Source organism: Poecile atricapillus, chromosome W (genome assembly GCF_030490865.1).
Source record: "Poecile atricapillus isolate bPoeAtr1 chromosome W, bPoeAtr1.hap1, whole genome shotgun sequence".
Classification (NCBI taxonomy): domain Eukaryota; kingdom Metazoa; phylum Chordata; class Aves; order Passeriformes; family Paridae; genus Poecile; species Poecile atricapillus.
Window position 1 is genome coordinate 107,061,570 of NC_081288.1, and position 22,494 is coordinate 107,084,063.

The 22,494-nt window shown below is 34.6% G+C and overlaps 1 protein-coding gene across 1 annotated transcript in view; it reads left to right on the forward strand.

Annotated features, from left to right (window-relative positions):
* LOC131592126 (netrin receptor DCC-like) overlaps nt 1-22,494 on the forward strand; it is a 63,756-nt gene that overhangs the window by 17,049 nt on the left and 24,213 nt on the right. Inside the window, 12 exon segments of the mRNA XM_058863409.1 lie at nt 4,329-4,479; nt 6,003-6,145; nt 7,191-7,345; nt 9,004-9,124; nt 11,321-11,477; nt 12,770-12,915; nt 14,335-14,486; nt 15,847-15,985; nt 18,957-19,006; nt 19,860-19,944; nt 19,947-20,000; nt 22,124-22,234. Coding sequence (XP_058719392.1) covers nt 4,329-4,479; nt 6,003-6,145; nt 7,191-7,345; nt 9,004-9,124; nt 11,321-11,477; nt 12,770-12,915; nt 14,335-14,486; nt 15,847-15,985; nt 18,957-19,006; nt 19,860-19,944; nt 19,947-20,000; nt 22,124-22,234 — 1,464 coding nt within the window.

Here is a 22,494-nt window from a genome sequence, read left to right on the forward strand (position 1 = left end):
AATTTTTTCCCAATTTTTTTGGGATTTTTAAAGGATTTTTAAAGGATTTTTTCCAGGATTTTTTGAGGATTTTTAAAGGATTTTTCCAGGATTTTTTTAGGATTTTTCCAGGATTTTTTGAGGATTTTTAAAGGATTTTTCCAGGATTTTTAAAGGATTTTTCCAGGATTTTTTTAGGATTTTTAAAGGATTTTCCCAGGATTTTTTTAGGATTTTTTTAGGATTTTCCCAGGATTTTTAAAGGATTTTTTTGGAATTTTTCCAGGATTTTTTGAGGATTTTGGGAGGATTTTTTTGATAATTTTTTCAAGATTTTTTTCTGTTTTTTTCCCAATTTTGGGGGGATTTTAGGATTTTTTTGGGGATTTTTTTAAGGATTTTTTCATAATTTTTTGAGTTTTTTTCCAGGATTTTTTTTGGAATTTTTTGAGTATTTTTCCAGGATTTTCCCAGGATTTTTTGAGGATTTTTTGGGGATTTTTTAAGGACTTTTCCAGGATTTTTTAAAATTTTTTAAAAGTTTTTTTCAGGACTTTTTTAGGATTTTTGGGGTGGATTTTTTGGGATTTTTTTGGGATTTATGCAGTTTTTTTCCAAGATTTTTTCAGGATTTTTTTAGGATTTTTTGGGCCTTTTTGGGGGATTTTTTTTTATTATTATTTTGGGATTTTTTGGGGATTTTTGGAAAAATTTTCCAGGATTTTTTCAGGATTTTTTTAGGATTTTTTCCAAGATTTTTTGGGAATTTTTTGGGTGATTTTTCAGGATTTTTTTGGGGACTTTTTCCAGGATTTTTCCTGGATTTTTCCATTATTTTTTGAGGATTTTCTAAGGATTTTTTCCATATTTTTCCAGTATTTTTTAGGATTTTTCCAGGATTTTTAAAGACTTTTTCTAGGATTTTTCCAGGATTTTTTCAGGAATTTTCCACGAATTTTTTGGGAATTTTTCAGGAATTTTTTGGGAATTTTTCAGGAATTTTTCAGGAATTTTTGAGGTTCATTTCCAGGATTTTTTTGGTATTTTTCCAGAATTTTTCCAGAATTTTTCCAGGATTTTTTCCAGGATTATTTAAGGATTTTCCCACAATATTTTCTGGATTTTATTTCAATTTTTTGAGGATTTTTTGGGGTTTTTTTCTGGATTTTTCCCAAATTTTTGAGGAGTTTTTGGGAATTTTTGGAGGATTTTTTGGGAATTGTTTGAGGATATTTTGGGAATTGTTTTGAGATTTTTTCAGGATTTTTCCAGGATTTTTCCAGGATTTTCCAGCTTTTTAAGGCAAAAAATCCTGGAATTTTTCCTGGATTTTTCCAGAATTTTCCCAGGATTTTTCCAGCATTTTTCCAGGATTTTTCCAGGATTTTTCAAAGATTTTTTTCCAGGATTTTCCAAAGATTTTTTTCCAGGATTTTCCAGCTTTTTAAGACCAAAATCCGGAATTTTTCTGGGATTCTTCCAGAATTTTCCCCAGAATTTTTCCAGGATTTTCCCAGGATTTTCCCAGGATTTTCCCAGGATTTTTCCAGAATTTTTCCAGAATTTTCCCAGGATTTTTCCAGAATTTTTCCAGGATTTTTTCCAGGATTTTCCAGCTTTTTAAGGCAAAAAATCCTGGAATTTTTCCTGGATTTTTCCAGAATTTTCCCCAGAATTTTTCCAGGATTTTTCCAGAATTTTTCCAGGATTTTTCCAGAATTTTTCCAGGATTTTTTCCAGGATTTTCCAGCTTTTTAAGGCAAAAAATCCTGGAATTTTTCCTGGATTTTTCCTGGATTTTTCCTCTTTTCCAGGTGCAAATTTGAAGGAAAAAATGGGGAAAATTGGGAATTTTATGGAGGAAAAAAAATCAGATTTTTTTAAAAAAATTTGGGATTGGAAAAGCAGAAAAATCTGGGAAAAATTGGGAAAAATTGGGATTTAATGGATGGAAAAATTCTGAATATTTTTAAAAAATTTGGGATTGGAAAAGTGAAAAAAATTGGGAAAAATTGGGAAAAATCTGGGAAAAAATGGGAATTTTATGGAAAAAAAATCTGAATATTTCTATAAAATTTGGGATTGGGAAAGCGGAAAAATCTGGGAAAAATCAGGAAAAACTGGGATTCAAGGGAGGAAAAAATTCCAAATTTTCCTAAAAAAATTGAGATTGGAAAAGTGAAAAAAATTGGGAAAAATCAGGAAAAAATTGGAGAAAAAATTGGGAAAAAACAGGAAAAAATTGGAAAAATCAGGAAAAAAAATCAGGAAAAATTTGGAAAAAATCAGGCAAAAATCTGGAAAAAATTGGGAAAATCAGGAGAAAATTGGGAAAAATCAGCAAAAATCAGGAAAAAATTGGAAAATTTGGGAAAAATTTTGGAAAAATTGGGAAATATCAGGAAAAAATTGGGAAAAATTGGGGAAAATTGGGGAAAATCAAGAAAAATAAAAATAAATTGGGAAAAATCAGGAAAAATCAGGAAAAAATTTGGAAAAATCTGGAAAAAATTGGGGAAAATATTGGGAAAAATCTGGAAAAAGTCGCCAAAAAATTTGGAAAAATCAGGGAAAAAATCGGGAAAAATCAGGAAAAAATTGGGAAAAATCAGCAAAAATCAGGAAAAAAAGGGGAAAAATTGGGGGCAAACTCTGGGAAAAATTGGGAAAAATCAGGAAAAAAATTGGGGAAAAAATTGGAAAAAAATTGGGAAAAAATTGGGAAAATCAGGAAAAAAATTGGGAAAAATCAGGAAAAATCAGAAAAAAATAGAAAAAACAGGAAAAAATAGGAAAAATAGGAAAAACCAGGAAAAATCTGGAAAAAAATTGAAGAAAACCAGGAAAAATAAAAATAAATAGAGAAAAATTGGGAAAAATCAGGAAAAAAGTCAGGGAAAAATTGGGAAAAAATATCAGGAAAAAACTCAGAAAAAATCAGGAAAAATTGGAAAAATTGGGAAAAAAACAGGAAAAAAACAGGAAAAAATCAGGAAAAAATTCAGGAAATATCAGGAAAAAAAAATCAGGAAAAATTTGGGAAAAATCAGGAAAAATTTGGGAAAACCAGGAAAATTACGGAAAAAAAAATGGAAAAGTCAGGAAAAAATCAGGAAAAAAATCAGAAAAAAATTGGGAAAAATTTGGTAAAAATCAGGAAAAAATGGGAAAAAATTGGAAAAAAATGGGGAAAAATAGGAAAAATTGGGAAAAAATATCAGGAAAAATCAGGGACAAAGGGGAAAAATTGGGAAAATCAGGAAAAATCTGAAAAAAACAGGAAAAAACTCAGGAAACAAATTGGGAAAAATAAAAAAAAATCAGTGAAAAAACTGGGAAAAATCAGGAAAAAATTGGGAAAAATCAGGAAAAATTGGAAAAAAATTGGGAAAAATCAGGAAAAAAAAATTGGGAAAAGTCAGGAAAAATCTGGGAAAAAATCAGGAAACAAATTGGGAAAATATTGGGAAAAATTGGGAAAATTTGGAAAATTCTGGAAAAAATTGGGGAAATATTGGGAAAAATCTGGAAAAATCAGGGAAAAAATCAGGAAAAAATTGGAAAAATTGGGAAAAATCAGGAAAAATCAGAAAAAATCAGGAAAAATCAGAAAACAAATTGGGAAAAATACTGGGAAAAAATCAAGAAAGATCAGGAAAAAATTTGGAATAATCAGGCAAAAATCAAGAAAAATTTGGGAAAAATCAGGAAAAATCTGGGAAAAAATTGGGAAAAATCAGGAAAAAATTTGGAAAAATCTGGAAAAAATTGGGAATTTTATGGATAAAAATTTCGAATTTTTTCTGAAAAATCTGGGAAAAATTCAGAAAAAATTGGAATTTTTTCCCCCATTTTTTTCCTGCTTCTCATTCCCTTTTTTTTTTTCCAATTTTCCTGGATCCGGAAAAAATTGGGAAAAATCAGGAAAAATTGGAAAAAAATTGGGAAAAATCAGGGAAAAAATCAGGAAACAAATTGGGGAAAATATTGGGAAAAATTGGGAAAAAATTGGAAAAGTTGGGAAAAATCGGGAAAAATCAGAAAAAAAAATCAGGAAAAATCAGAAAACAAATTGGGAAAAATATTGGGAAAAAATCAAGAAAGATCAGGAAAAAATTGGGAATAATCAGGAAAAAACCAAGAAAAATTTGGGAAAAATCAGGAAAAATCAGGAAAAAAATTGGGAAAAATCTGGGAAAAATTGGGAATTTGATGGATAAAAAATTCCAATTTTTTTTCAGAAAAATCCGGGAAAAATTCAGAAAAAATTGGAATTTTTTCCCATTTTTTTCCTGCTTTTCATTCCCTGTTTTTTTTCCAATTTTCCTGTTTTTTTTTCCCATTCCCAGATCCCGGAATTCCGAGGCCGCCGCTTTTCCTGCGGCGTCCGGCCGACGTCGTCGCCAGGGAAGGTTCGGATGCGATTCTGGAATGTTCCGCCTCGGGAATTCCGGAGCCGACTTTCACCTGGATCCGGGGGGATGACGTCATTCCAAACAGGTACGAGGGGATTCTGGGAATTTTTGTGGATTCTGGGAATTTTTTGGGAATTTTGGGGATTTTTTGTGGAATTTTTGTGGAATTTTGGGGGAATTTTTTGGGATTTTTTTGGGAATTTTTGGGGAATTTTGGGGGAATTTTTGGGATTTTTTTGGGATATTTTTGGGGAAATTTTTTAAAATTTTTTTTTAAATTTTGGGGATTTTTTGGGGGGATTTTGGGAATTTTTTTGGAATTTTGGGGGAATTTTTAAAAATTTTTTGGGAATTCCTGAGGATTTTTTTGGGAATGTTTTGGGAATTTTGGGGATTTTTTAGGGGAATTTTTTGGAAATTTTTTGGGAATTTTTTTGGAATTTTTTGGGAATTTTTTTGGATTTTTTTGGGGAAATTTTTTAAAATTTTTTTTAAATTTTGGGGATTTTTTTGGAATTTTTGGGGGATTTTTTTTTTTATTTTTTGGGAATTTCTGAGGATTTTTTTGGGAATGTCTTGGGAATTTTGGGGATTTTTTGGGGGAATTTTTTGGGAATTTTTTTGGGATTTTTTTGGGATTTTTTTTTGGTTTTTGGGGATTTTTGGGATTTTTTTTATTTTTTTGGGATTTGGGGAATTTTTGGGAATTTTGGGGAATTTTTTTGAAAATTTTTGGGATTTTTTGGGATTTTTTAAATTTTTTTAATGTTTGGGATTTTTTAAAATTTTTTGGGGATTTTGGGAATTTTGGGGGAATTTTTGGGAATTTTTTGGGGAAATTATTGGGAATTTTTGTTCTTTTTTTGGAATTCTTGGTGAATTCTCAGGAATTCTTGGAGGAATTTTGGGAATTCTTGGGGGATTTTTGAAATTCTTGGGAATTTTTGGGGTTTTTTTGGGAATTCTTGGGGCTTTTTTGGGATTTTTTTGTGGATTTTTGGAAATTCTTGGAGGAATTTTGGGAATTCTTGGGGGATTTTAGGGAATTTTGGGGGATTTTAGGGAATTTTGGGGGATTTTTGGGAATTTTTGGTGGATTTTTGGAATTCTTTTAGGGATTTTAGGGAATTTTTTTGATTTTTGGGGGAATTCTCAGTGGATTTTTAGGATTTTGTGAGGATTTTTGGGAATCCTGGGGGATTTTTGGGAATTTTGGGGATTTTGGGGAATTTTTAATGGATTTTTGGGAGTTCTTGAAGGATTTTTTGGGAATTCTTGGGGGTTTTTTGGGAATTTTTTGTGGATTTTTGGGAATTTTTTTTAATTTTGGGGTAATTGTTTTGGGAATTATTTTGGGAATTGCTGGAAAATTTCACGGAAATTTTTTTGGAATTTTGGGAGAATTTCTTGGGAATTTTCTGGGGATTTTTTGGGAATTTTTGGGAAATTTTTTTGGAATTTTTTCCCAATTTTTCCCCTTCATTTCCCACCATTTTCCCGGAATTTTTTTTCCTGCAAAATCCCCCAAACTCCCCCATATTTCAACCCCGCCAATTCCATAAAAAACATGGAATTTTTTTTCCCTTTTCCCACTTTTTTTTTCCCCAGCTCCAAGAAATATTCCCGCCTGGCTTTCAGCAACCTTCGGATTTCCAACGTCACTTCCCGGGATTCGGGAATTTACACCTGCCTGGTGAATTTCGGCAACGGCGTCGGCAACGAGAGCGCCTCGGCTGAGCTCTCCGTGCTGGGTGAGTCAAAATTCCCGGGAATTCCTGGAAAAAGGGCGGGAAAACCTTTTTGTGAGTGGAGAAAAAAGGCGGGAAAAAGGTTGGGGAAAAGGCGGGAAAAATTCCTGAGGGGGGGGAAATAGGCGGGGAAAAAAAGGGCTGAAAAAAAATGGCGGGAAATTTTTTTGGGAGGGGAGAAAAAAAGAGTGGGAAAAAAATCCTGAGGGGGGAAAAAGACGGGAAAAAAAGGCGGGAAAATCTTTTGTGAGGGGAGAAAAAAAGAGCAGGAAAAAAAGGCAGGAAAGTCATTCCTGAGGAGAGAAAAAAGGCGGGAAAAAAAGGCGGGAAAAATTCCTGAGGGTGGAAAAAAAGAGTGGGAAAAAAAAGGCAGGAAAATTTTTGTGAGGGGAGAAAAAAAGAGTGGGAAAAAAGGCGGGAAAATCATTCCTGAGGGGAGAAAAAAGGCGGGAAAAAAGGGCGGGAAAAATTTTTATGAGGGGTGGGAAAAAAAGGCAGGAAAATAATTCCTGAGGGGGGGAAAACGGGTGGGAAAAAAAGGCGGGAAAATCTTCTGTGAGGGAGGAAAAAAGGCGGGAAAATTTTTTGTGAGGGGAGAAAAAAAGGTGGGAAAAAAAGGTGGGAAAAAATTCCTGAGGGTGGAAAAAAGAGTGGGAAAAAAATGGCGGGAAAATCTTTTGTGAGGGGAGAAAAAAAGGCGGGAAAAAATTCCTGAGGGGTGGAAAAAATGAGGAAAAAAACGCGGGAAAACCTTTTTGTGGGAGAAAAAAGGTGGGAAAATTCTTTGTGAGGGAAGAAAAAGGGCGGGAAATAAAGGCGGGAAAATTTTTGTGAAGGAGGAAAAAAGGTGGGAAAAAAAGGCGGGAAAAATTTTTATGAGGGGGGGAAAAAAGGCGGGAAAAAATCCTGAGGGGATGGAAAAAAGAGCGGGGAAAAAAGGGCGGGAAAAGGTGGGAAAAAAAGGGAAAAAATTGGGAATAAAAATCCCGAATTCCTGAAGTTTTTCATCCCGGTTTTTCCATGTTTTTTTTTTTTGGGAATGAGGCAGTTCCTCCTTTTTTTTTGCGGCGTCCTTCCGATGTTTCTGCTCGGGAAAATTGGGATGTGGAGTTGGAATGCGGCGTCTCCGGGAATCCGATGCCGACGGTGGAATGGTTGAAGAACGGGGAAGTCGTAATTCCGGGAGATTATTTTCAGATTGTGGTAATTGCCAAAGGTTTTGCTAGGAAAAATTAAAAAAAAATTGGGAATTTTGGATAGGAAAAGGGAAAAAAAATTGGGAATTTTGGATGGAAAAATAGAAAAAAAATTAGGAATTTTGGGTGGGAAAAAGGAAAAAAAATTTGGGAATTTTGGATGAAAAAGGGGAAAAAATTGGGAATTTTGGGGGATTTTAAAAAATTTTGGGAATTTTTAGGAATTTTCTGGTTTTTTTGGAATTTTGGGGTTTTTTTGAGGGTTTTTTTGGGATTTATTTGGGAATTCTCGGCTGATTTTTGGGAATTTTGGGGAATTTTGGGAATTTTTAGGAATTTTTGGCCTAATTTGGAATTCTGTTTTTTTTGAGGAATTTTTGGGATTTTTTTTTGGAATTTTTGGAGGAATTTTTGGGGGGAATTTTTGGGAATTTTTTGGGGATTTTTTGGGGGGATTTTTGAGGAATTTTTGGGAATTTTTAGGGGAATTTTTGGGAATTTTTGGAGGAATTTTTAGGGGGAATTTTTTGGAATTTTTTTGGGAATTTTTGGGAATTTTTTAGGAATTTTTGGGGGAATTTTTGGGAATTTTTGAGGAATTTTGGGGGGATTTTTTTAGGAATCTTTTGGGAATTTTTTGGGAATTATTTATTTTCCCAACTTTTTCAGGGACTTTTTTTGGGAATTTTTAATGGAATTTTTTGCATTTTTTTATGATTTCAGTGAATTTTTCCACTGTTTTTATTGGAATTTTTTCGGGATTTTTGGGAATTTTTGAGGAATTTTTTGGGAGAATTTTTGGGAATTTTTTAGGAATTTTTAGGGGGATTTTTGGGAATTTTTGGGGGGGATTTTTGGAGATTTTTGGGAAGTTTTTAGGAATTTTTAGGGGAATTTTTGGGAATTTTTGAGGAATTTTTAGGGGAATTTTGGAGGAATTTTTGGTGGATTTTTGGAGGAATTTTTGGGAATTTTTTAGGAATTTTTGGGGATTTTTGGGAATTTTTTGGGAATTTTTGGGGGGATTTTTGGGAATGTTTGAGGAATTTTTAGGGGAATTTTGGGGAATTTTTTAGGAATTTTTAGGGGAATTTTTGGGAATTTTTTAGGAATTTTGGGGGAGATTTTTGGGAATTTTTGAGGAATTTTTTGGGAGAATTTTTGGGAATTTTTAGGGGAATTTTTGGGAATTTTTAAGGGAATTTTTGAGGAATTTTGGTGGATTTTTGGAGGAATTTTAGGGAATTTTTTAGGAATTTTGGGGGAGATTTTTGGGAATTTTTGAGGAATGTTTTGGGGATTTTTAGGGAATTTTCAGAGGAATTTTTAGGGGAATTTTTGGGAATTTTTGGGGGGATTTTTGGGAATTTTTTTGGGAATTTTTGGGGGGATTTTTGGGAATTTTTTAGGAATTTTTGGGGAATTTTTGGGAATTTTTGAGGAATTTTTAGGGGGATTTTTGGGAATTTTTTTGGGAATTTTTTGGGGGATTTTTGAGGAATTTTTGGGATTTTTTTGGGAATTTTTGGGGGGATTTTTGGGAATTTTTGCTGGATTTTTTTCGGAATTTTAGGGAATTTTTTCGGAATTTTTTTGGCAATTTTTTTGGGAATTCTTGGGGTTTTTTTTGGATTCATTTCCACCTCTGATTCCCATTTTTTTTAGGGAGGCAGCAATTTAAGGATCCTGGGATTGGTGAAGTCGGATGAGGGATTTTATCAATGCCTGGCCCGGAACGAAGCCGGGAATTCCCAATCCATCGCTCAACTCATCATCCTGGAGCCAGGTAAGGAAAAATTCCCACATTTTCCCAGCCATTCCCAAAAAATTCCAACATTTTTTCACCCATTCCCCAAAAAAATCCCAATTTTTTTCAGCCATTTCCAGAAAATTCCCAATTTTTTTTCAGCCATTCCCAATTTTTTTCAGCCATTCCCAAAAAATTCCCAAATTTTTTCAGCCATTTCCAGAAAATTCCCAATTTTTTATCCATTCCCAAAAAATTCCCGATTTTTTTCTGCTATTTCCAGAAAACTCCCAATTTTTTATCCATTCCCAAAAAATTCCCAAGTTTTTCAACCATTCCCAGAAAATTCACAAATTTTTTTGAGCCATTCCCAAAAAATTCCAACATTTTTTTGACCATTCCCAAAAAATTCCCAAGTTTTTTTGGCCATTCCCATTTTTTCCCATTTTTCCATAAAATATTCCCATTTTTCCTCAAAATATTCCCCTTTTTCCCCCCATTATTCCCATTTTTTCCCATTTTCCCCACATTATTCCCAATATTCCCATTTTCCCTCACAATATTCCCATTTTTCCTCTCAATATTCCCATTTTCCCCCAATATTCCCATTTTTCCCTCAAAATATTCCCAGTTTTCCCATTTTCCCTCACAATATTCCCAATATTCCCATTTTTCCCCCATTATTCCCATTTTTCCCCATTTTTTCCCCACATTATTCCAAATATTCCCATTTTCCCCATTTTTCCCAATTTTCCCTCACAATATTCCCATTTTCCCTCAAAATATTCTCATTTTTCCCCATAATATTCCAAATATTCCCATTTTTCCTCACAATATTCCCATTTTTCCCTCCCAGTATTCCCAATATTCCCATTTTCCCCCCCATTATTCCCAATATTCCCATTTTCCCCCATTATTCCCATTTTTCCCCATATTATTCCCAATATTCCCATTTTTCCCTCACAAAATTCCCATTTTTCCCCACATTATTCCCATTTTTTCCCATTTTTTCCCCACATTATTCCAAATATTCCCATTTTCCCCATTTTTCCCACTTTTCCCTCACAATATTCCCATTTTTCCCCATTATTCCCATTTTCCCCTCACAATATTCCCATTTTTCCCATTTTTCCCCATTATTCCCATTTTTCCCTCACAATATTCCCATTTTCCCTCACATTTTTCCCATTTTTTCCCATTTTTCCCCCAATATTCCCATTTTTCCCTCACAATATTCCCATTTTTCCTCACATTATTCCCATTTTTCCCTCACAATATTCCCAATATTCCCATTTTTCCCCACATTATTCCCATTTTTCCCACAATATTCCCATTTTCCCCCCATAATATTCCCATTTTTTCCCATTTTCCCTCACATTATTGCCAATATTCCCATTTTTCCCTCCCAATATTCCCATTTTTCCCCCAATATTCCCATTTTTCCCACAATATTCCCATTTTCCCTCACAATATTCCAAATTTTCCCATTTTTTCCCTCACAATATTCCCAATATTCCCATTTTCCCCCCATTATTCCCATTTTTCCCCACATTATTCCCCATATTCCCATTTTTCCCATTTTTCCCCCCATTATTCCCCATTTTCCCTCACAATATTCCCATTTTTTCCCATTTTCCCTCACATTATTGCCAATATTCCCATTTTTCCCTCCCAATATTCCCATTTTTCCCCCAATATTCCCATTTTTCCCACAATATTCCCATTTTCCCTCACAATATTCCAAATTTTCCCATTTTTTCCCTCACAATATTCCCAATATTCCCATTTTCCCCCCATTATTCCCATTTTTCCCCACATTATTCCCCATATTCCCATTTTTCCCATTTTTCCCCCCATTATTCCCCATTTTCCCTCACAATATTCCCATTTTTTCCCATTTTCCCTCTCAATATTCCCAATATTCCCATTTTCCCTCCCAATATTCCCAATATTCCCATTTTTCCCTCTCAATATTCCCAATATTCCCATTTTCCCTCCCAATATTCCCAATATTCCCATTTTTCCCTCTCAATATTCCAAATATTCCCATTTTTCCTCACAATATTCCCAATATTCCCATTTTCCCTCCCAATATTCCCATTTTTCCCATTTTTCCCTCCCAATATTCCCATTATTTCCCCACCATTCCCATCCCCCCTCATGTTTTCCCACCCTTTTTTCCCCTCCCCCCCCTTCCCTCAGCTCAGCTTTTCCCGCCCTTTTTTTCCCGCCCAGAGCCGCCCGACCCCTCCCTGCTGCCCTCAGCGCCTCAGGAGCTGCTGGCCCTGCTCGTCTCCAGCCGCTCCGTCCGTCTGTCCTGGCGCCCCCCAGCTCAACCCCGCGGCGACATCCGCGCCTACACCGTGCTCTACTCCCGGGAAGGAGCCCGAAGGTAGGGATTCATCCAGGAAATTTGGGAATTTTTGGGAATTTTGGGAATTTTTGTGATTTTTTTTGTCTTTTTTGGTGACTTTTTCAAGATTTTTGGCGATTTTTTGTGATTTTTTTGGACGTTTTTTAAGGCGGTTTCAAGACATTTCTGAGGCATTTAGAAGGATTCTGAGGGTGATTTTAGGGAATTTTCCATGGATTTTGAAGGATTTTTAGGAATTTTCAGGTCTTTTTTAGATTTCAGGGATTTCTCCATGAAATTCCTAAAATTTGGGAATTTTTGGGGTTTTTTTGTGATTTTTTTTGAATTTTGAAATGAATTTTTTGCGATTTTTTGGGGCATTTTCAAGGCATTTCTGAGGCGTTTCCAAGGATTCTGCAGGAGATTTTAGGGATTTTTCCATGGATTTTGAAGGATTTTTAGGAATTTTCAGGTCTTTTTTAAATTTTAGGGATTTCTCCATGAAATTCCTAAAATTTGGGAATTTTGGGAATTTTTAAAGATTTTTTTAATGAATTTTTTGTGACTTTTTTGCGATTTTTTGGGGCATTTTCAAGGCATTTTTGAGAGATTTTGAAGGATTTTGAAGGAAATTTCAGGATTTGGGGAATTTTATTGGAACTTTTAGGTATTTTCCCAATTTTTTGGAATTTTCCCGGATTTTCCAAGGAATTTCAGGAATTTTTGAGGAATATTTTTGAATTTTAAAAATTTCCAGGAATTTCTTAGGAATTTTCCAAGGAATTTTTTGGGAATTTTTAGGAATTTTTTTCCCCCAATTATTTGGGATTTTCTTGGATTTTTCAGGGAATTTTTTGGAAATTTTTTGGGAATTTTTTTTTTGGAATTCCCAGGAATTTTCAAGGATTTTTTTTTTCCCAATTATTTGGAATTTTCCATAGAATTTCCCAGAATTTTCCAGGGAATTCTTTTGGAATTTTTTTTGGGAATTCCCAGGAATTTTCAAGGATTTTTTTCCCAATTATTTGAAATTTTTTCGGAATTTTTTCCAAGAATTTTTAAAGGAATTTTTCAGGATTTTTTTAAGGAATTTTTTTTAGGAATTTTCCAAGATTTTTCATGGAATTTCCATCAATTTCCAAGGAAACTTCTGGAATTTTTTCCCATTTCCCAAAAAAATCCCTCAAAAAATTCTTTGGGAATTCCGAGAATTCCACCAAAAATTCCTTAAAAAATCCCAAAGTTCCCTTAAAAAATCCCAATTTTTTTTCAAAAATCCCTAAAAATCCCCAAAAATTCCCAGTTTTTTTATGGAATTTTTTTTTCCTTAGGGAAAGAGCTTTGAACACTTCCCAACCTGGAATTTCCATCGGGAATTTGGAGCCAGAAAAATCCTACAAATTCCGAGTTGTGGCTTCCAACGATTTCGGAGCCGGAAAATCTTCGGAATTCCTGCGGATTTCCACCCGTCCTGAACGTGAGTATTCCCAAAATTCTGGGAATTCCCAGAAAAAAAAAGGTTGGGAAAGGTCAGAATTCCAAGATTTTGGGGTGAAATGAGTGAAATTCCAGGAAAAATTCCCATTTTTTTCAGGAATTTTGGGTTTTTTTGTGGAATTTTGGGGTTTTTTTCCAGGAATTTTGGGAATTCCAGAGAAAAATTCCCAAAAAATTCCCATTTTTTTCTGGAATTTTGGGATTTTTCATGGAATTTTGTTTTTTTTCCTGGAATTTTGGGAATTCTGGAGGAAAATTCCCAGAAAATTCCCATTTTTTTCTGGAATTTTGGGATTTTTCCCTGGAATTTCCATTTTTTTTCCAAAAATTCCACAGAAAAATCTGAAATCCCCAGAAAAAAATCCTGGAAAACACAAAAATTCCATGGAAAAATGGGAATTTTGCATCAAAATTCCCAAAATTCCATTGAAAACCCTAAAATTCCTGGAAAAAAGCACAAAAATCTCCCCAAACCTGGGAATTTCCTGGGAATTTCCCCCTAGAATTCCCAAAAATCCCAGAAAAAAATGGGAATTTCCCACCCAAAATTCCCAAAAAAACCCAAAAAAATTCTTCAAAAAAAGGGAATTTCCCAGAATTTTTCCTTCAAATTCCCTGAAAAACCCCAGAAAACCCCAAAATTCCACAGAAAAATGGGAATTTCCCCTCAGAATTCCCAAAAATTCCCAGAAAAAAACCCAAAAATTCCCCAAAAATGAGATTTTCCCCTCAGAATTCCCAAAAATCCCAGAAAAAAACCCAAAAATTCCCCAAAAACCCAAAAAAATTCCCAAAAATGAGATTTTCCCTCAGAATTCCCAAAATTCCCAGAAAAAACCCAAAAATTCCCCCAAAATGAGATTTTTCCTCAGAATTATCAAAATTCCCCCCAAAAATCCCAAAAATTCCCCAAAAAATCCCAAAAATTCCCCAAAAAAATCCCAAAAATTCCCCCAAAAACCCCAAAAATCCCAAAAATTCCCCAAAAAACCCCAAAAATTCCCCAAAAAATCCCAAAAATTCCCAGAAAAAATCCCAAAAATTCCCAAAAAACCCCAAAAATTCCTTCAAAAACCCCAAAAATCCCAAAAATTCCCCCCAAAACCCCAAAAATTCCCCCAAAATTCCCCAAAAATTCCCCAAAAACCCCAAAAATTCCCCAAAAAACCCCAAAAATTCCCAAAAAAATCCCAAAAATTCCCCCCAAAAAACCCCAAAAATTCCCCCAAAAATTCCCAAAAAAACCTCAAAAATTCCCCAAAAAACCCCAAAAATTCCCAAAAAATCCCAAAAAATTCCCAAAAACCCCAAAAACCCCAAAAAATTCCCAAAAAATGAGATTTTCCCTCAGAATTCCCCAAAATCCCTGGAATTTCACCTCTTTTTTTCCTCTCCTCAGTCCAAACCCCCGGTCCTGTGGAAAATTTCCGAGCATTCCCGGTTTCTCCCACGGCCATCCAGGTTTTTTGGGATCCTCCGGCTTTTTCCGACGCTCCCATCCAGGGATTCCGGCTCTTCTGGAAGGAAACGGCCTCGACTTCAACCGAGCAGGTCAGGAACGTTTTCCATCCTCATCCTCATTCCCAACTTTCCCAAATTTCATTCCCAACTTTCCCTGATTTTTATCCTTTTTTTCCCAATTTTTTCCCAATTTTTTTCCCATTTTTTCTCAATTTTTTCCCATTTTTTCCCATTTTTTGCCAATTTTTTTCCCATTTTTCCCATTTTTTTCCCATTTTTCCTCATTTTTCCTCATTTTTCTCCCATTTTTTTCCCATTTTCTCCCATCTTTTCAATTTTCCCCAATTTTTCCCCATTTTTTTCCCATTTTTCCCCTTTTTTTTCCATTTTTTCCCATTTTTTCCCATTTTCCTCATTTTTTTCCCGTTTTTTCCCATTTTTTCCATTTTCCCCCATTTTTTCCCCATTTTTCCCAATTTTCTTCCCAATTTTTTTCCATTTTTCTCATTTTTCCCATTTTTCCCCATTTTCTTCCCAACTTTTTTCCATTTTTCCCATTTTCTGGGAATTTTGAGGTGATTTTCTGGGAATTTTCTGGGAATTTTTTGGGATTTTTTTGGGAATTTTTTAGGCAATTTCGTGGGAATTTCTTTGAATTTTCTGGGAATTTTCTGTGATTACCTGGGAATTTTTTGGGGATTTTTTTTGGAATTTTTAGGGAATTTTTTGGGAATTTTTAGATGCTTTTTTGGGAATTTGGAGGGGATTTTCAGGGAATGTTTTGGGAATTTTGTGGGAATTTGGAGGGGAGTTTTTGGGAATTTTGAGGTGATTTTCTGGGAATTTTTTGGGAATTCTGGGGTGATTTTTAAGGAATTTTTTGTGTAATTTGAGGTCATTTCCTGGGAATTTTTTGGGATTTTTTTTGGAATTTTTTAGGCAATTTTGTGGGAATTTTTTTTGAATTTTCGGGGAATTTTCTGTGATTACCTGGGAATTTTAAAGTTTTTTTTTTTTCCTAATTTTTAGGGAATTTTCTGGGAATTTTAAGGGAATTTTTTGGGAATTTTTAGATGATTTTTTGGGAATTTGAATGGATTTTCAGGGAATGTTTTGGGAATTTTGTAGGAATTTTCACATGGTTTTCTTGGAATTTTCAGGGAATTTTGAGGTGATTTCCTGGGAATTTTCTGGGAATTTTGAGGTGATTTTCTGGGAATTTTCTGGGAATTTTTTGGGAATTCTGGGGTGATTTTTAAGGAATTTTTTGTGTAATTTGAGGTCATTTCCTGGGAATTTTTTGGGATTTTTTTTGGAATTTTTTAGGCAATTTCGTGGGAATTTTTTTGGGAATTTTTTTTGAATTTTCTGGGAATTCTGATGGAATTTTCTGGGAATTCTGATGGAATTTTTTTGGGAATTCTGATGGAATTTTCTGGGAATTCTGCAGAGTGTGACAGTGGAGGGCCGCTCGTACCGCCTGGAAGGGCTGAGGAAATTCACGGAATATCGGATCCGGCTGGTGGCGTTCAACCGGCACGGGGACGGAAGCGGCGGAGCCGAGGAGACCTTGACAACACTCTCCGATGGTCAGAGAATCCATGGAAAAGTGGGAAAAGATGGGAAAAGTTGGGAAAAGATGCAGGGAAATTGGGGGATAAGTGGGAAAAAATTGGGGGGAAAATAGGGAAAAATTGGGGGAAAATTGGGGAAAAATGGGGGGAAATTGGGGGGAAAAGGAGGAAAAAATTGGGGGAAAATTTGAGATAAAATTGGAGGAAAAATGGGAAAAAATTGGGGAAAAAATGGGAAAAAGTTGGGGGAAAATTGGGGAAAAATTGGGAAAAAATTGGGGGAAAAATGGAGGAAAAATGGGGGGAAATTGGGAAAAAATGGGGGAAAATGGGGAAAAATTGGGAGAAAACTGGGGGGAATTGGGAAAAAAATGGGTGGAAAATTGGGGAAAATTAAAGGGAAAAATGGGGAAAAATTGGGGGAAAAAAGCAAAAAATAAGGAAAAAATTGGAAAAAAAGGGGAAAATTGGGGGAAAATTGGAGGAAAAATGGGGGGAATTGGAGAAAAATTGGTGGAAAATTTGAGAAAAATTGGGGAAAAAATTTGGGGAATAGAGAAAAATTGGGGAGAGAATGGGTAAAATAGGGAAAAACTGGGGGGAAAATTGGGCAAAGTTACAGGGAAAAATGGGGGAAAATTGGGAAAAAAAGGGAAAAAAATGGAAAAAAAAGGGGAAAAAATTGTGAAAAAATTGGGGGAAAAATGGGAAAAAATTGGGGAAAAATTGGGGGAAAATTGGGGGAAAATAGGGAAAAAATTGGGAAAAAATGGGGGATAAATTGGGGGAAAAATGGGGGGAAATTGGGGGGAAAATGAGAAAAAAATTGGGGGAAATTGGGGAAAACTTTGGGATAAAATTGGAGGAAAAATGGGAAAAAATTGGGGAGAAAATGGGAAAAATAGGGAAAAACTGGTGGGAAAATTGGGAAAAAATTGGGGGAAAATTGGGGAAAAATGGAGGAAAATTGGGGGAAAAATGGAGGAAAAATGGTGGGAAATTGGGGAAAAATTGGGAGAAAACTGGGGGGGAATTGGGAAAAAATTTAGGGAAAATTGGAGAAAAATTTGGGGAAAAATAGGGAAAAACTTTGGGAAAAATTGGAGAGGAATTGGGGAAAAAGGGAAAAATTTGGAGAAAAATTGGGGTGAAATTGGGGAAAAATTGGGGGAAAATTGGGGAAAAAATGGGGGGAAAATTGGGAAAAAATTGGGGAGAAAATGGGAAAAATAGGGAAAAACTAGGGGGAAAATTGGGGAAAATTACAGGGAAAAATGGGGAGAAATTGGTGAAAAAATGGGGAAAAAAAGGGAAAAAAATGGAAAAAAAAGGGGAAAAAAATGGGGGAAAATTGGGGGGAAATTGAGGGAAAATGGGGAAAAAATTGGGGGAAAATTGGGGGGAATTGGGAAAAAACTGTGTGGAAAATTGGGGAAAATTACAGGGAAAAATTGGGAAAATTGGGGAAAAATTGGGGAAAAAATGGGGAAAAATTGGAAAAAAAGGGAAAAAATTGGGGGAAAATTGGGGGAAAAATGGGGGGAAATTGGGGGGAAATGAGGAAAAAATTGGGGGAAATTGGGGAAAACTTTGGGATAAAATTGGAGGAAAAATGGGAAAAAATTGGGGAGAAAATGGGAAAAATAGGGAAAAACTGGTGGGAAATTGGGAAAAAATTGGGGGAAAATTGGGAAAAAATGGGGGGAAAATTGGGAAAAAAAGGGAAAAAATTGGAAAAAAATGGGGAAAAATTGGGGGGAAATTGGGGGGAAAATTGGAGAAAAAATGGGGAAAAATGGGGAGAAATTGGTGAAAAAATGGGGAAAAAATGGGTGAAAATTGGGGGAAATTACAGGGAAAAATGGGGGAAAATTGGGGGGAAATTGGGAAAAAAGGGAAAAAAATGGAAAAAAAAACAAGGAAAAATTGGGGAAAAATGGGGGGAAAAATGGGAAAAAATTGGGGGAAAATTGGGGAAAAATTGGGGGAAAATTACGGAAAATTGGGGAAAAAATGGGGGATAAATTGGAGGAAAAATGGGGGGAAATTGGGGGGAAAATGAGAAAAAAATTGGGGGAAATTGGGGAAAACTTTGGGATAAAATTGGAGGAAAAATGGGAAAAAATTGGGGAGAAAATGGGAAAAAGTTGGGTGGAAAATTGGGGAAAATTGGGGAAAAATTGGGGGAAAAATTGGGGAGAAAATTGGGGAAAAAATCATGGAAAAAATGGGGGGAAATGGGAAAAAATTGGGGGGAAAAAAGGAGAAAAAATGGAGAAAAAAGGGAAAAAATTAGAGAAAAAATAAGGAAAACTGAAAAAAAAATGGGGGAAAATTCAGGGAAAAATTGGGAAAAGATTTGGGGGAACTGGGAAAAAGTTGGGGGGAAATTGGGGGAAAAATAAAGTAACAACAGGAAAAAATCAGGAAAAAAATGGAGGACAAGGGAAAAAATCAAGGAAAAAATGGGGAAAATTGGGAGAAAAATGGGGGAAAATTGGGAGAAAAATGGGGGGAATTGGGGAAAATTGGGGGAAAATTTGGGGGAAAATTGGAAAAAATTGGGGGGAAAAATAAAAAAAATAAAAAAAATCAGGAAAAAATCAGGAAAAAATCAGGAAAAAATCAGGAAAAAAGGGGAAAAAAGAAAAATTGGGGGAAATGGGGAAAAATTGGGAAAAACGGGGGAAATTGGGGAAAATAAGGAGAAAAATGGAAAAAAACCAGGAAAAAAATCTGATTTTTTTCTTTTTTCTTTCCCAATTTTTTTTCCTCTTTTTTCCCACTTTTCCCACAAATTGAGAATTTATCCCCCACTCCCCCACAGAGATTTTTTTTTTGAGGAATTAAACAATTCCCAGCTTAGAAAAAATCAGGATTTTTTCTTGAAATTCTTTTAAAATCCCCAAATTTTAACTGAAGTTTTAAAAATTGAATTTAAATATTTAAAATATTTTAAAATTCTCTTTTTTTTCTCATTTCTCAGTTCCCAGCGCTGCTCCTCGCAATGTTTCCTTGGAAGTGGTGAATTCCAGGGTGAGTCATTCCCAAATTTCCTTTTTTAACCCTCTCAAATATCCAAATTCATTCCCAAATTTCCCTCCCAAAAATCCAAATAAACCTCCAAAAAATTCTTAAAAAAAAAATTCTTAAAACATCCAAAAAATTCCCCTCAAAATCCCAAAGAAACCTTAAAAAATTCTCAAAAATTCCCAAAAATTTCCCCCCAAAATCCCCAAAAGTTCCCCCCAAAATTCCACTGAAAATCCCTTAAAAGTCCTAAAATATTCCCAAAAAAAATTCTTCTCAAATTCCCCCAAAATTCCTAAAAAATTCCCCAAAAGAATCCCAAAAATTCTGCATAAAATTTCCCATAAATTTCCCAGAAAATTCCCCCAAAATGATCAAAAACTCTTGAAAACCCCAAAATTATTTTCAAAAATGCCCTAAAATATAAAAAAAAATCCAGAAAAAATTAAAAAATTTTAATTAAAATTAAAAAAATATATTTTTTTTTTAAATTAAAAAAAAAAATTAAAAAATCCCAATTTTTTTCAAAAATTCCCTAAAAAAATAATAAAAAAAAATCCAGGAAAAAAACACAGAAAAAATTTAAAAATCCCCAAAATTCTGCATAAAATTTCCCAGAAAATTCCCATAAAATTCTTCATAAAATTCCCAAAAAATTCCCCCAAAAATTCTCAAAAAACCTTGAAAAATCCCAAAATTTCTTCCAAAAATTCCCTAAAAAAATCCAGGGAAAAACTCAGAAAAAAACTTTAAAAATCCCAAAATTTTGCATAAAATTTCCCATAAAATTTCCCATAAAATGTCCCATAAAATTCCCCAAAAATTCCCAAAAAATTCCCAAAAATTCTCATTTTTCCAGAGCATCAAGGTGAGCTGGTTGCCTCCTCCTCCTGGAACTCAGAACGGATTCCTGACCGGGTACAAAATCCGCCATCGGAAAACTTCCCGCGAGGAGAGACGGAAACGTTGGAACCCAACAACCTCTGGTACCTCGTCACAGGTCAGAGATTTCCCTGGAATTCGAGGGTAAAAATTCCCAGAATTTAAGGTGAAAAATTCCCAGAATTTGAGGGGAAAATTCCCAAAATTTTAGGGGAAAAATCCTGGATTTTGAGGTGAAAACTCCCAAAACTCAAAGTGAAAATTCCCAGAATTTGAGGTAAAAATTCCCAGAATTTGAGATGAAAATTTGCAGAATTTGAGATAAAAATTCCCGGAAAATGATGTGAAAAATCCCAGAATTTAAGGTGAAAAAACCAGAATTTGAGGAGAAAATTCCCAGAATTTGAGGTAAAAATTCCCATAATTTGAGGTAAAAATTCCTGGAATTTTAGTGGAAAAAATCCTGGAATTTGAAGTAAAAATCCCAGAATTTGACAATAAATTCCCATAATTTGAGGTGAAAAATCCCAGAATTTGAGGAGAAAATTCCTGGAATTTGAGAGGAAATTTCCTAGAATTTGAGGGGAAATTGCTTGGATTAGATGGGAAAATTCCTGGAATTAGACGTGAAAAATCCCAGAATTTAGGGTGGAATTTCCAGAATTTGAGGTGAAAATTCTCAGATTTTGAGGTAAAAATTCCCCGAATTTGAGGTGAAAAATCAAAGATTTTGAGGTGAAAAATCCCAGAATTAGAGGTGAAAAATCCAGATTTTTAGGTGAAAATTCCCAGAATTTGAGGTGAAAATCCCAGAATTTGAGGTGAAAAATCCAAAATTTGAGGGGGAAATTCGCAGAATTTGAGGTAAAAATTCCCAGAATTTAGGGAGGGATATCCTGGAATTTAAGGTGAAAAATTCCCAGAATTTGAGGGGAAAATTCCCAAAATTTTAGGGGAAAAATCCTGGATTTTGAGGCGAAAACTCCCAAAATTCAAAGTGAAAATTCCCATAATTTGAGGTAAAAATTCCCATAATTTGAGGTAAAAATCCCAGAATTTGAGGAATAAATTCCCAGAATTTGAGGTGAAAAATCCCAGAATTTAGGGAGGGATATCCTGGAATTTAAGGTGAAAAATTCCCAGAATTTGAGGTGAAAAGCTCCAGAATTTGAGGTAAAAAATCCCAGAATTTGAGGAATAAATTCCCAGAATTTGAGGTGAAAAATCCCAGAATTTGAGGTGAAAAATCCCAGATTTTGAGGTGAAAACTCCCAAAATTCAATGTGAAAATTCCCAGAATTTGAGGTAAAAATTCCCATAATTTGAGGTAAAAATCCCAGATTTTGAGGCAAAAAATCCTGAAATTTGAGGTAAAAAGCCCCATAATTTGAGATGAAAAATCCTGGAATTTGAGAGGAAATTTTCTGAAATTTGAGGGGGAAATTCCCAGAATTTGAAGTAAAAATTCCAGGATTTTGAGGTGAAAATTCCCAGAATTTGAGGTGAAAATTTGCAGAATTTGAGATAAAAATTCCCGGAATTTGATGTGAAAAATCCCAGAATTTGAGGTGAAAAACCCCAGAATTTGAGGAGAAAATTCCCAGAATTTGAGGTGAAAAATCCCAGATTTTGAGGTGAAAAATCCCAGAATTTGAGGAGAAAATTCCCAGAATTTGAGGTAAAAATTCCTGGAATTTTAGTGGAAAAAATCATGGAATTTGAAGTAAAATCCCAGAATTTGACAAATAAATTCCCATAATTTGAGGTGAAAAATCCCAGAATTTGAGGTGAAAATTCCTGGAATTTGAGGGGAAATTTCCCAGAATTTGAGGGGAAATTGCTTGGAATTAGATGGGAAAATTCCCAGAATTAGATGTGAAAAATCCCAGAATTTAAGGTGAAAAAACCCAGATTTTGAGGTAAAAATTCCCAGAACTTGAGGTGAAAAATCAAAGATTTTGAGGTGAAAAAGCCCAGAATTAGAGGAGAAAATTCCCAGAATTTGAGGTAAAAATTCCCATAATTTGAGGTAAAAATTCCTGGAATTTTAGTGGAAAAATCCTGGAATTTGAGATGAAATTCCCCAGAATTCCAAACAAAATTTTACTGAATTTTAAACCCAAATTCACCTTAAAAATTCCCAACAAAAAACCCCAAAACCCCCAAATTTCCCTTTTAAAACCTTCTGAATCCCAAATTTCTCATTCCTAATCCCAAAATTCCCGTTTTTTTCATGGATAGGTTTGGAAAAGGGAAGCCATTACAGTTTCCAGGTTGCTGCCATGACTGTGAACGGAACGGGGCCGCCTTCGGAATGGATCGGAGCCGAAACGCCTCACAACGATTTGGACGGTAAAAAATAAACATTTCCCACCAAAAATTTGCTCATTTCAAGAGTTTTTTCCCCCATTTTTTTTCTCCAATTTTGCCTCATTTTTTCCCATTTTTGTCCCTTTTTTTCCCATTTTTTTTCCCATTTTTTTCCCATTTTTCTCCCATTTTTTTCCCATTTTTCTCCCATTTTTTTCCAGTTTTTTCCCATTTTTTCCTCACTTTTTTCCTATTTTTTCCCATCTTTCCCATTTTCCCCATTTTTTCCCTTTTTCTCTATA